At 39.6% G+C, this 14,371-nt stretch overlaps 1 protein-coding gene across 2 annotated transcripts in view; it reads left to right on the top strand.

Moving 5' to 3' along the window:
- PAPSS1 (3'-phosphoadenosine 5'-phosphosulfate synthase 1) overlaps nucleotides 1-14,371 on the top strand; it is a 60,654-nt gene that overhangs the window by 26,221 nt on the left and 20,062 nt on the right. For both annotated transcript variants that reach the window (XM_006119302.4, XM_006119303.4), the window contains exons 6-9: nucleotides 3,184-3,297; nucleotides 5,129-5,240; nucleotides 9,192-9,397; nucleotides 13,789-13,924. In XM_006119302.4, the coding sequence (XP_006119364.2) occupies nucleotides 3,184-3,297; nucleotides 5,129-5,240; nucleotides 9,192-9,397; nucleotides 13,789-13,924 (568 nt within the window). The remainder of the gene's footprint in view (nucleotides 1-3,183; nucleotides 3,298-5,128; nucleotides 5,241-9,191; nucleotides 9,398-13,788; nucleotides 13,925-14,371) is intronic.

Below are 14,371 nucleotides of genomic sequence, written 5' to 3'. Positions count from 1 at the left end.
TTTTGAGTCGGGGTCATAGATTCACAGAAAAATCAGTTGGGGATCCACAAAGGACAAACAAAAAAACTCCTTCAAAAAACCCCAACCCTCACTGATGTGGTCACCAGCTTAGACACCTCACTTTTCTGTCGCTCCAGCCCCAAAGAGGTGAGGGGAAGGGACAGGAAGGACTGAGGTTCAGATTTACTTTTCTGGAGTTGGTGCATTTTATGGACCCCATTAGGCTCTGGGGTGGAAACAAAAATGAGGGGTTCAATGTGCAGGACAGGGCTGCCAGTGACTGGGATGGGGATGCAGGACAGGATGAAGAGGGCAGGGTTAGGAAGTGAGTTTGGTGGCAGGAGAGGGTGGGAGTTTGGGGGGGACTGGGGATGGGAGAGAGTTGGGGGAAGTAATACAGAACATGTGAGAGGGTGAGAATGCAGCCAAATAGCTAGCTGGGGAGGGAGGCAAAGAAGTGAGGAGTAAAGGTACTTTGCAGAAGCTGCACTTTCAATTGTACTCTCCCCCCCCCCCACATCTTCCCTCTGCTCCAGCCTTGCTCCCCTCAGCCTCATAATCCCCCTCCAGCTTGATCCCCTGCATTGCCCCATGCCCCTCAGTGCAACCCCTGCCACCACCCCCTCCTGCCCCTATATGCCTGTGCCCGAAACACTCACTGGCAGGGCAGCGGTGCTGAAGCAAGGAGAGGTTGGGGTGGGGGGCAGTGTCTCTTCCCTGCTCAGGCCAGCCCTTTGCCCGCAGGCTACAGTTCCGGGGATGGGGCAGGCAGAGCCAGGAGCTGCCCAGGACTGGCTCCTGCCCTGCTGGGTACAGAGTGGTGCTGGGGAAGGGGCTTCCCGCCCCAGTGTCCCACGTGTGACTTGCCACCCAGCACCAGCTCTGAAGAGCAGGCTCAGCCCCAGCCCACAAAAGCTCATGATACCATCGACATGTTTTGTTAGTCTTTAAAGTGCTATCAGACTATTTGTGTGGATTTTTTTTAAAAGTTTTTCATGTTACAGACTAACTCGGCTACACCTCTGAAATAGTTATACCGTTTGTCAAAATATTATATTCACAAAAGAAATTATACAACGTTAGTCCATAACTGGAGAGGGCTCTGAGCAATGTAAGGCACTTGTTCTCACTACCAAGATTTACAGTAGAAATTCTCGGCTATGTTCTACTGAATGAATGGTGGTACCTATAGGCCACCAAAACATTTAAAATATCCAGTGAAGAGTGATACCTTTTTAGTACTGTACTGTAAAATACTTGTGACTAATACGAATATACAGTGGTCACCATTAAGATTTCAACACTTGTACTGCAACCTGGTTCATGATGCTTCCAGTTTACCCTATACTTGGACTACTGCAGCAAATGCTGTTCCAAGCTGAAAGTAAAGTATCTGTATTACTCTTATTTTAATAGCTGTTTTTTTGAGTGCTTAGCTTCAAGTTAGTCAATTTACTGGTGTAACAAGTGCCCATCTATTGGTGTAAGTTAGCTGAAGGCTGTTTCTTCCCCAATAGCCTATGCTTTCTGCTATTCTCTGGTGTGCTTAATAAACTGATTTTTTAAAAAAATACCGTATATATTCTCTTAATGCTTAGATTTTGTTTTTGTATTGGTTTGTCATGTATTTAAATGCACAAAAAAGGGAAATGCTCATAGGTATTGAAAGATGCTCACTGCAACATTATCAACCTTAAAGTGGTCACTAGATGGCCTGCTAACATAGCCTTTGTACTGAAGTTTCATATGGTTTGAAGACACGTGGATTCTTCTTGCTGCTGTTTTTAATCTAAAGTGATGTTTTAAATACTGTTTTTATATCTACCAGGAAAACTAGATTTACTAATGCTGTAAGTTATTCCAATGTCTGTCTCTTTGTGAAATGGTTTAAGGTTCCAAAGTGAATTTTTACACCGCACATAAAAAACAGGTTTCACAAATGAATTTTAGTGTGCTGCCAAAGATATCATTGGGTAATGTCTGCCCCGTTGGATGGAGCAGAGAGGGTGTGCATGTATGTATGCAACGTACACATTACACAGATCAGATGGTAGAGGTTGTAGAAGAGATAAAATATGACTCAGTTTATCTTTCAAAGGCAAGTTTGGGTGCAGAAAATGAAGAGGGTTGGATTCTGAAACTAGCCATCACTGGAGAAGAATTAATTTTCTGATGAAATTTGTATAGTATTCCTCCTTTCCTTGCTTTAAATATTTATATTTTCCCTCCAAAATGGTGAATGGACACTTGAATGTGTCCTGTATATCTGAAGGAATCTGTTATATATATAACAATTTATTAAAAATAGAGATGGAATGGACATTTATGTTTATATTATACTTTAGTTGATGTAGATTTGCATATGGGTAATAGCAGAAGTCTGTCATAGCACTTTTATTGTTAGTATCTAACTGCCATGTTCTGTATTTCAACTTGGGAGGTTAAGGGCTAGAGAGAGACTCTTAGTATATTGTTTGTCATCCTCAAACAAAAAGAAACTTGAAATTTTTAACCTGTGCACTTTTTTTCTTGTCATGACTTTAGTGTGTATGCATAGAATGTTTGTTTCCATTTAACTCAAATTCTTGTTTTGAAAGCTACTCCTGTTAATGTTTGGATTGGTGCAATTGTATTTTCCACTCTTTACATGTAATATTTAAATTTGTGCCAGTGCTTTTGCGCTAATCAGATTTGGTTGAGAAGCATATTTTGCAGCTCCTTTAACATTGCTAGTCTCCTGTGCAGCTAGTTGCTTAAATTCCAAAACACAGCTTTTTTTTTTTTTAACTTTATTTCCTTATTCGGAGAGAGAATATTATATGCCCTGGCAATAGCTAATTTTGTAACTGACAAATACTGTACTAATGAAAATTGTATTACTTTCAGTGATAGTTACTCTGTATTTACTAGAGAGTATGCCATGCTATATAATTGTAAGAATTCAGAAAAAGACTATTTCAGCAGACTTCACCTATGCAAAAATTAATACCTCTGGCCATCAACTTGGCTAGGAATATATCAACATTTTAGAATGCATTTGGTTTTCAGCCGAATAAAAATGATTTAAGATGTATACTGCTCTGTAGTGAGACTTTTTGCAAGAAAATATTACCTTTGACCATATGTTCAGCAGCTGAAAAACATTTTGAGTGCATATTGAATTATGATTCTCTTTTTATGTAGGACATTGTACCAGTGGATGCTTCTTATGAGGTGAAAGAGCTGTATGTGCCAGAAAACAAGCTCAAATTGGCCAAAAGTGATGCAGAGACTCTGTTAACACTGGAAATAAATAAGGTAGAGGGGTAATGGTATTGTGTTTTGGTGACGTGATTTCTGAAGCTAAAGCCAGAGCCTAATCTGTTTTTCAGAAGATATAGTTTATATCTCAGCTATTTACAAACAGTAACTTCTTGAAGATGGCTGCAAAACTTGCTTTTCTGATCTTTTGGTATCTTTGAGTCTCCATGACTTCATAACAAATTGTAAGCATTTTAAATACATTTTAGTCAATTCCAATAATAAGCGTGGATGATGTATGCTTTCTAGTTTCCTAAGCAAAACAGTCTCATACCTGCTTTTTTCTACAAGGTCTTAATTCTTTTATAAATGTCCAGGCTTTCTTTCTTAAAGACAGACTTATACTAGAGAAGGTGACTTTATTAATTTTGTCATTTTCTTTTTATTAATGATGCTAGATTTGTTTCTTGACACTTTTTCCTTTTATGCCTTTGGCTGTCATGAACTCATGCTGCTTTTTCACTCCATTTGGCTTTCCTGCTTAATGCCTTGACCTGCTCTGTTCTTATTTGATTAATTTACTACCCTTCCAGTTCAAATTTGGGCCAGTCTTTTGAAAACACACACTGCCTGCTTTTTGTTCCTTGTATTCGTCTTTTTTCAGAGGAATTGGGCCATGAGCCAGCAACGCACTTTAACACAGACTTAACTGTAAGCACATGCGTTTTCCTTTTAACTTTTTGACAAAGTTACTAGTGCTTAAGCACATGCTTAACTTTAGGTTGCTTTGTGGGATCAAGGTTTCAGTCTGTCTTGGAATGATGTCTTCGGATTTCCATTCTTTTTTTTCACACCTGTGGATTTAACACTTCCTCTCACCTGCAGTTTGCTAGTTTTCTTGCTCTGCTGTCTTCTGTGAAATTATTTATTGCTTTGCTGAATTAAAGACACTTACTGGTGACTAGTACCAAGCCTTCCTTTGTCTCTTATGGTAAATTGCTCCCTCCTGTTGGTGAGAAATGGATCAATCCTGGAAAACTAATTCCTCCCCTCTTTAATATTAAATAAGTATACAATACAAGCTGTGGGAAAAATCTGCATCTGAATTGTCTCGACATGAGGTAAATAGTAAATATTTAGTCATGTAATTGTACAACATGCGCTTTTTCACGATGGACCCTGCTCAAGCCCAACAAATTCCTCCTTGTGAAAAGCTCTTTACTCTGTCTCCTTAATGAACATATAGAAATATTAAAATAGTTGCAGTACATCTCACTGTGTGGCCTTTACTAAGTGTTAAGGGAGGAAATTCCCTGAAAACTGATATCAGTCTCTTAAACTAAAATATGAGGTACTCTGATTATTATGAGTCTGAGCAGGAGAAAAAGTCATGATTGCTTTTTGCTATAGAAATACCACTTCTCATTGATGGAAAGATGACACTTTTTTCAGTTACCGACTAATATGGCTACCCCTCCAAAACATTTTATTAGCGACTCCAGGTTTATTTTTCAGTTTTTTGTGTTTCTTGTTCTCCTATTTCAGATTTTAAGTAGCCCTATGTTCTACACCCAGCTCTGCAATGAAACAGGCCATCTGAATTCTGCATTTGAAAGTTCAGCTAATGATATGATGGAAATATGAAAAGTAGCTTATATTTATAAACTGAGGAGCAAAAAGACATTTTTTTCTGAATGAAAAGACTTTGAGCTCTATTCAAATGATACATGCTCTCTGTTAAAAGCTGAGTTGTACTTACGTACACATTAGATTTAGTATGGAGGAGATAGCTGTATTCTGAAAAAATTCTCAACAAGTAGTTACTTGGCTTAGTGCATGGAGTTCACTGGTGTCAGTGTGTGTCTGTCTGTTTCTGTCTCTTTACCAGGTGGATATGCAATGGGTGCAAGTACTGGCAGAGGGCTGGGCGACACCACTTAATGGCTTTATGAGAGAGAGAGAATACTTGCAATGCCTTCATTTTGACTGTCTGCTGGATGGTAAGACATTTCAGTTTTAAAATACTTCTAAAAACAAACTTAAGCATTAGGGATATAAAATACCATTTAATTGGTTAACTTATGTTTAACCAGTTAGCGGACTAAAGGGGTATGTCCAGGGGGGCTGTCACTGGTTTGGAGCGGTCCCTCCCTACCCAGCTGCAGCAGGGAGGTTGGGCCAGGCACACCACAGATGGGGGCTGCTCCAACTGGCTGGCTGGGCTTGCCTTTGCCTGTGGTGAGCACCAAGGTTCTGGAGCAACTCCTTTGGGCGGGGAACTGCTTCATCCCATACCGGTTAATCATTCACATCCCAACTAAACACCCAGCTTGGTAGCTTTTTGTGGTATGTTGTTTTGTCATGTGAGAGAACTACGTTCAATAAGTTTCCACTCCTGAGCACAAAGAATCAAAACTTGCAAGGGATTAAACTTAATATGAAACGTTACCTTGCTTTTTAGCTTTTGCCAACTTGTGACTGGATTAGTTTTATAAACTACAACCCTCCCACAATTAATAATTATCTTCAGGGATGTACATGGCTTTCAGACTTTTCTATCTGCTTTTGAAAAACTTTGTCCTTCTCCAGTATTATTAATTTTCAGTATTCAGGATTATCTGCTATCTCACTGTTAATATGTAGCTCTAGACCAAGAGTGTTCTAAAGACACATTCTGCAATTGTGCTGGAGTGAAGCGATTCTTTACAGAGGTTTGGCACCATGGCAGACAAAACCAAAAAGAGGGTTTACGCCCCTTCTGGTCCTCTTAGAAGCTCTGCTTGATTCCAGCCCTGTCTGATTTTGCTTGTGCCTCTTACAGCTCCCCTTTGTCAGTCTAGCAATTTGTTCTCTGTGTCTGCTGTGCTGCTTCCAATACTTGTTACTTCTGTCTTATCCCAATGTTCCAGATACCCATTTTCTCTCCATGCAAATATCTCTTTAACTCCTTTTATTTCTTGTGCAAATATCTCAAATACTAACCCATATAATAAAATGCAGTCGCCATTCCATTATTTCGTACTCTTCAAGTTTGCTCATCCTTTGAGACTTCACACTTTTATTCCATACTGTTCTATTTCTTGGTCTCTGCCCTGTAAAGCTCATTTGTATAGTGACTTTTGGCTGTCTTTTGCATCTTGTACATGGCTGAATATATGTTTTAACAACCTTGTATAATGGTACTATAAATACAGCTAAAAATGTAGTGAAGAGGGTTTGTTTGTTTTTAAATGGTGGAGTATTTTTAATATTCCTTGGAAAAATATCTATTTACTGTTTTTGAAACAAATGTAACTGTCTGTGCATAGCTGTCCAGTAATTCTGTTCTGTCCTGGTTGTGTCAATAAACACAATAGCTTTGAGTTTTGTCTCCATTTCTTTAGTTCTAGTTTAGGTCAGGCACATGGGGAGAGTAGAACTATAGGAAACATGTGGGAAGGAAGATGTTGAGGGGAGGTGTGGAAAGAACTGCACTCCTGTAAGTACACCTAAAATCTATCCTTTGATCACAGATTTTCAACATTTCAGAGCTGTGTAATGTCACAGATGGTCATTTGAAGGCTGGCTCTTCAGTGAGGTAGAAAAGAAACTTCAGTTTTCAGATTGAAGGTAGAAAGGAAATGGGGTGCTTAGGGAAATGTTAGCAACCATTTGGTGGTATTCATTTTGAAACATGCATTTGTCCCAAACCACTTCTGTTCATCTGTTCTGCTCCTTATTTTTTTTCTTTGTGTATTACTGGTTAATTACAAACTAAAATATTTTTGTAACATATAACATGTATTCCCTGGTTTTCCCCATTCTTTGTGTGAATAAAGTTGTACTTCAGCACAATTCAGTTTTGAATTCTGTAACTCCAAATTTTTTTCTTCATGGCTTTAGTTTACACCCCTTTATAGTTTCTATTGAGTGCACATCTCAGGCAACAGGCTCTGGGTGAAACCCAATCACTGCTATGCTGGATTTCTGGGTTGCAGCCCCCACTGGTCCCAAACAATATTAATATGATGGTCCCCAACTTTATTTAACAGATCTATGAACCTTCTCTCTGGGATGCATTCTTTATTCACCTAGAGGTATGTAGCATTTAGAGACATAAGTTAAAACAACAAAACATGGACATGTCTAGATCTTATCTAAATCTGTTCTTTGAAAGTTTTGGGGAACATTGACTCAGTCTAGGTCCCCTGACTGCTATGCTGAGAGAGAGACACTGCCTTCTTACATTCTCTTGCTTTGTCTCTTCTACTTGATCTCTGAACTGCTCCTTCCCATTCCCCCTCCTCTTTCTTCCTTTAGGCAAGGTTTTTTAACTGATGCTTGTTTTGGTTTCCAGGCTCTGGCTTTGGCAAAATTGCTGTAAATTGGCTAATGCCTTGAAATAAAATCTTCATAGTTAATGACGTAGCCACTGTTTTAACTTCCTTGAAGTGGTTTAGCCCTGTGGTAGTGTTTCTAACGTTGTTTTCACTTCCTGTTTGCTATTCCTAACAGTTCCTTTCATTTAATTCTGTGTATTCCGACTGAATAATGTCAAGCAGGTAAGTGGAGCGAGTGCGCTCTGCTTCCCTTTGGCTACTGCCGCCATGCTGCACCAGACCCCTTGGCAATCCCTGAGACCTCATCCCTGAGGGATGGGATGCCATGGGGGGGGAAGAGGGCAGGGAGGTGATAGGAAGGGACAGGGCGAGACCTGAACAGACAGCCTACTGGGACTCCCAGGCTGGATTACATTACTGCTCTGTCTCGAAATGGCCCACAGGCCGTAAGGTTGAGACCCCGCTGTAAAGCTACTTACCTTCCAATACTTTTGTATGTATGTATTAATGTAATTTTGTAAAATTGTACTAAAGAGGGTGTACTGGATCGTGTTGGAGTCTTGGCCCAATCTAGAGTCAGAGTGAGGCCAGCCTGCCTCACTGTAAGCAATCAGAATAGGTTAGCAGTCTGGCCTCAGCCCTGGTTCAGGTTGGGGTCCAATTACTCAGGCCTGTGCTAAGGCCATGCAAGAAGTCAATATGCCCAGGCCACAGTTCAGGGAGGGGCAGCAACAGTTCAGGTGATTGGGCCTGGGCTCAGGTTGAGCAACAGTCAGTATGCCAGGCCCTTGCTCAGGGTGGTGCTGCAAACAGTTCAGGGTGCTCAGTCTTAGGATCAGGTTGAGCAACTGTCGGGTCTTCTAGATCTGGCAGAGAGCCAACAAGCGCAGGCATTTTGCCCAAAACAGAGAGACTGCCACCCACTTGTAGGTTTAGAATGAACGTGCTCTGGGTTAGTTTTGTGGGAGTTGACGGTTGATAAGATTGTAACAAAACAAACATGCTAAATGTCTGATCACCTCAGTTGTCAATCTATTCTGAAACATGGGTTCAAGGAGTTCAGTCTGAAAATATGTGGTGCTCTAATTATTATAGTATTAGAAACTTTGAAATAACTGAATAGCATACACTCACTAGCTGCTTTAACATTAATCATCTTCCATCATTTTGAACTTTCCAAGCATCTGAAGTACAACTAACAAAAATGATAGTGGGAAAGAGAGGTTAAAATTCAGATTTATTGCCCAAATGATGTTTTCATAATACTCTGATTTAAAATGCAGCATTAAACAAGAAGCAAAGAGCTACCTTTTACTCACTGTCACTTCTGGAACCATATGCCCTTGTATGGAAAGCCTGTTCTAGGAGCCTTTTACTAGTACACATGTTGATTGTGTTTCACAGCCAATTTTTAAACATGCTGGTTCTTACTCTAAGACTTGGTGCCTAAATTACTGTATAACAACCTTGCATCTCAGAGAGAAGTACATTCTCAAGTATTTTATTCCAGAATGTGCCCCTTCAGCACCAGTTAAGTGTAATGAAGTGAACCATATGTCATGGAATGTGAAACTTGGGTTTGTACATGTCATTTTGTAACAGTTGGTTGAGTGTGTATTCTTTACCCTACAGGGGGAGTTATTAACCTGTCAGTACCTATAGTGCTGACAGCTAGCCAGGAAGACAAAGAGAGACTAGATGGATGCACAGCACTTGCGCTGGTGTATGAGGGGCGTCGTGTGGCCATTCTTCGTAACCCAGAATTTTATGAACACAGGAAAGAGGAACGCTGCGCCAGACAGTGGGGAACAGTATGCAAGGAACATCCTTATATCAAGGTTGTTTGAAAGCTGTATTATCTAGCTCTAACTACAACTATCCTTTCTCTAGAGTTATAGTTGCAAGTGGAGTAGAGCTGACAACAGCAAGTGTTAACCTTGACCAAAAATTCTTTGCTCTTCAATTTTTAGACAAAAATAACGCTTTTTCTATTCAATGTAGCTCATCTCTATTGTATTGTCCTCACTTGTTAATGTGGCACTCTTAACACCAGGGATGATCTGCATGTGAAAATGATTAGTATGTGCCATGGTATCTTCAGTATTTCAGAGGAGAGAACTTTCTCATTTTGATACATTTAGGAAATGTAGCCTTCTTTTCAAGGTGAGCCCTGATGGGTCATCAAAACTATTCAAGCAGCTGATAAACATGATACATATAAGATGTATCTGTACTTCCTGAATATATAGTCGGTAGGTAGGTCTCAATTGATTTGGAGGTATTAAACATTTAGTCTCCCCTCCCATAGAGATAATTCATTTTCCTGTTCCTTTGAACTCAGCTGTAGCTCTCTTCCTACCGCAATACTTAGTGACTACGTCTAGACTGGCCACAAATTCCAGAAAAGGGATGCAAATTAGGTAAGTCAGCATAGGGAAATCCGCGGGGGATTTAAATATCCCCCGCGGATTTAAATAAACATGTCCGCCGCTTTTTTTCCGGCTTGGGGAAAAGCCAGAAAAATGTCTAGACTGGCGCGATCCTCCGGAATAAAGCCCTTGAAAGTAGGAATAAGAGATCCTCCGGAAAAGGGCTTTATTCCGGAGGATCGCGCCAGTCTAGACGCTTTTTTTCCGGCTTTCCCCCAAGCTGGAAAAAAAGCGGCGGACATGTTTATTTAAATCCGCGGGGGATATTTAAATCCCCCGCGGATTTCCCTATGCTGACTTACCTGATTTGCATCCCTTTTCCGGAATTTGTGTCCAGTCTAGATGTAGCCATTCTGTCATTGAGTAGTCTTCTTGACTGTGTCTTAAGGTTTGTGGGCTCTGTGTATTAGGATTCGTAAGCTCTGTGTGGACACAGCACTAAAGATGACCTGTTATCCCTAGGTGAGATGTTTTTCGGATAATATTGTCGGCATGTTGATGACTGAGAGCCAGCTTATTTTTTTAAAAATTCAGACTAACCGTGAGTTTGTTCTCTTAAAAGGAAAAGCTATTGATATATTTTTAAAAAAATCTATACAACTAATACCCAAATTTGAAAATGTATACTGCCCTACTTTGCATTAACCTTTTTAGTGTTCTAGTGCACTATAATGCTGTTGAACATTTTTGCAAGAACATGACTATATCTAGAATAATGCATACTAAGTCACAGTTATTTCAATTATCATGCATTCAATCCTGTACAGTGACAGGTCCTTTGGATATGGCGGATCGAGGGTGAGATGGCAAATTCAGTGAAAGCTGACAATTGTATTGTTTAAAGAACTCCAAGACAATGGAATGCATACAGCAGGTGAATATCACCTTACAGTATGCTACCAATCACAATATATCTTGGTTAAGATTGGTGTAGAAAATATGGACCTACTTTTTGTGTCTGCTTAATGGCTTTGCACCACATTGTCAGCACAGAGCATTGGATCTGTCCTCTAGAATTCCCTGTAGTTAAGGGGAAAGTTTAGGGTGTCACGGAGCTATTCTAGTCATTCCTGTGTTTTGCACATGCCATCTTTTTTCTGCCCCGGGCCTCTAGGTTAGCAGGCTTTTTTTGGAAGATACAGTGGTTGTTTTTGCATTCTTGAACCCCAGTGAGCCCTAGCTGTTGGAATGGTCCCTTGGGAGAACTGGAAGCTATCCTAAGTTGAGTTGCAAACAGGTGTAGCTTGGCTAGAGCGAGTAATATAAGCTTTGTTACTTCAATATCCTGATTTGGATAGCTTTTTAAAAAAACTTTCCTGTATTACTGCCTTATTTAGCATGAAGAGATTTAAGGATAACTTTCAGTACACAGTTGCTCTTTTGTATACAGCTGGGCAGTTAGGGGCTCAGTTGCTCATTGGTGTGTCGTTGCAGCAAGGCCGCCCTAATCTTTTAAGAATGTTAATTTCATACTTTGAGTTCTACACACATGTTGCTGTTTTGTGTATTTAAAACAAAATTTTCCATAAATTAATATTTTGGTAATAAAGATTGAGATGACATAATACTTCTTACAATTTATAAATAGCTAAATACCTGATATGACACTGATGAATAAAAGTCAAGGTAAAATAAATCTAAAAACTCCTACGTGCTTTAACATTTTCTACATAAATGTAAATCATTGCAATGGATGAATAGTTAACTTTATTTAAGAACATAAGAACAGCCATACTAGGTCAGACCAAAGGTTCATCTAGCCCAGTATTCTGTCTTCCAGTAGTGGCCAGTGCCAGGTATCTCAATGAGAATGGGAATATTTTATATTTTATCCATTTCATCACTCATTCCCAGCTTCTGACAAACAGAGGCTAGGGACACCATCCCTACCCACCTTGGTAATAGCCATTGATGGACTTGTCCTCCATGAATTCATCTAGTTCTTTTTTGAACCCTATTATAGTTTTGGCCTTCACAGTATCCTCTGGCGAGGAGTTCCACAGGTTGACTGTGCATTGTGTGTGTGTGTGGGGGGGAAATTCCTTTTGTTTATTTTAAACCTGCTGCCTACTAATTTCATATGGAGACCCCAAGTTCTTGTATTATGAGGAGTAAATAGCACTTCCTTATTTACTTTCTCCACACGAGCCATGATTTTATAAACCTCAATTATATCTTTCCTTACTTGTCTCATTTCCATGCTGAAAAGTCCCAAGTTTTATTAGTGTTTCCTCCCGTGGCAGTCATTTCATGCCCCTAATCGTTTTTGTGTTTTTTCTGAACTTTTCCGATTCCAATATCTTTTTTTTTTTTTTTTTTTGAGTTGGAGCGACCACATCTGCATGCAGTATTCAAGATGTGGGCATATCATGGATTTATATAGCAATAATATGATATTTTCTTTATTACTTATCCCTTTTTTAATGATTCCCAATATTGTTTGTTTGTTTTTTTGACTGCTACAGCACATTGCGTGGATATTTCCTGAAACTATCCACAATGACTCCAAGATCTTTCTTGAATGGCAACAGCTAATTTAGTCCCCATCATTTTATCTGTACTATTGGTATTATGTTTTCCAATATGCATTACTTTGCATTTATCAACATTACATTTCCTGTGCTTTTGAGAAGTCTTTATGTGGCTCTTTGCAGTCTGCCTAGGTTGTAACTATCATTGAACAGTTCTGTATCATATGCAAATTCTGCCATCTCACTGTTTGTTAGGGATCTGAATGGTTAACCAGTTAACTGGTAAGCATCTCCCAGTAAGGTTATGGTTAACTAGAGGGGGCTGATTATGGTTAACCAGAGGGGACTGAAGTACCCCCCTCACCCACCTGATGTGGGCGGGGGCCTGCTGCCAGTCTGCCCTGGTCAGAGCATCGCATCGCAGGTGGCCGTGTTCCAGCCTGGCTAGAGCAGTCCTTTACTATAGCCGGGGAGGGAGGGCTGCTCCATCCCTGCCATCACAGTTTAAGAAGTTAACCAGTTAAACACATAATTTAACAGTTAACTAACTAAATGGGATTTTATATCCCTCCTGTTTATCTCTTTTTCCAGATTGTTTATGAATATGTTGACTAGGACTGGTCCGAGAGCAAATACCTGGGAGACACTACTAGTTATCTCTCTCCATTCTGCAAATTGGCCATTTATTTCATACCTTTTAATCAGTTTCCAGTTCTTGAGGACCTTCCCTCTTCTCCCATCACAACTTACTTATTTAAATTTATACTATTTTCACTGAATCTCCCTTGTCCACATGCTTGTTGACTCCTTCAAAGAATTCTAGTAGATTGAAGCATGATTTCCCTTTACAATTTTTTTTAACTAAATGCTTGTTAATTAGTGATTTTTGGGTTGACTAGAGTTTTTCTAGGCTTCAGTTCAGAGCCTGGGATGAGAAGTTTGAACAACAATTAGCATGTCACTTGAAGTAACAAACTTCCCAGGCATCTCCATCTTTTAGCTGTAGATGCTGCATAGCTGTATTGGTTGAGATTTTGATTACTGTTCATTTTTATGTGGCAATGCATGGTACATTATTTTGAAGAGAAATGTATGTGCCAGTCATGGACTAGCTATTCTCACCTCCTTTGTTCTGTAGTATAACTGGTTCACACCACATTCCATTGATTTTAAAAATTGCCATTTAGAGTCTCTCTAAAATAGAATGAACTCAAAACGGTTTTTGGCAATTGCACCTTTGGATGATCAGGGCAGCTGACAACAGTCTTCTCTAACTGAAGTGTTTGTTTTAATTTGTGCTGACAAAGTCTCTTCTGGTCTTTCTCCTAGATGGTGATGGAGCAAGGGGACTGTCTCGTTGGTGGAGACTTACAAGTTCTTGACCGTATTTATTGGAATGATGGTCTTGATCAATACCGTCTCACCCCTGCTGAACTAAAGCAGAAATTCAAAGAAATGAATGCTGGTGAGTCACTTTTGTAGCTGTATCCTAGTATTACCTATATTATCTAGAAGTTGCTTGTGCAAGACTGAATGGGCTTCTTGCCCATTAGGGACAAACATTATTTGTGGGACTCATATTTTGAAAATGCTTTGTGTTTTGGAAGACTTGAAATTCTCTCTTTTGGATCAAAAACAGACTTTTTTTAAACACCTGGGTGAGTTGTGACTTGCCTGGTTTGGTGACCCTTGAAGTCCTGTCTTCACAGTATCTTTCAGTAACCACTTACTAGCTCCACAACTTTAAAAAAAAAAAAAAAAAAAAAAGGTTGTGATGCAGCATTATTTAAATAAGTATAAGGCAAATGTACACTAAATCTCTCCTCTTCTGTTCCCAACAGGGTAAGAGTGCAAGTCTGTTTTGTGTGTGTTCTTTTAAAATTCAGTTCTTCAGTAAATTCACTAACCCATT

The sequence above is a fragment of the Pelodiscus sinensis genome, chromosome 5 (genome assembly GCF_049634645.1).
Source record: "Pelodiscus sinensis isolate JC-2024 chromosome 5, ASM4963464v1, whole genome shotgun sequence".
NCBI classification, from domain to species: domain Eukaryota; kingdom Metazoa; phylum Chordata; order Testudines; family Trionychidae; genus Pelodiscus; species Pelodiscus sinensis.
This window is presented reverse-complemented; position numbering and strand designations above follow the sequence as displayed.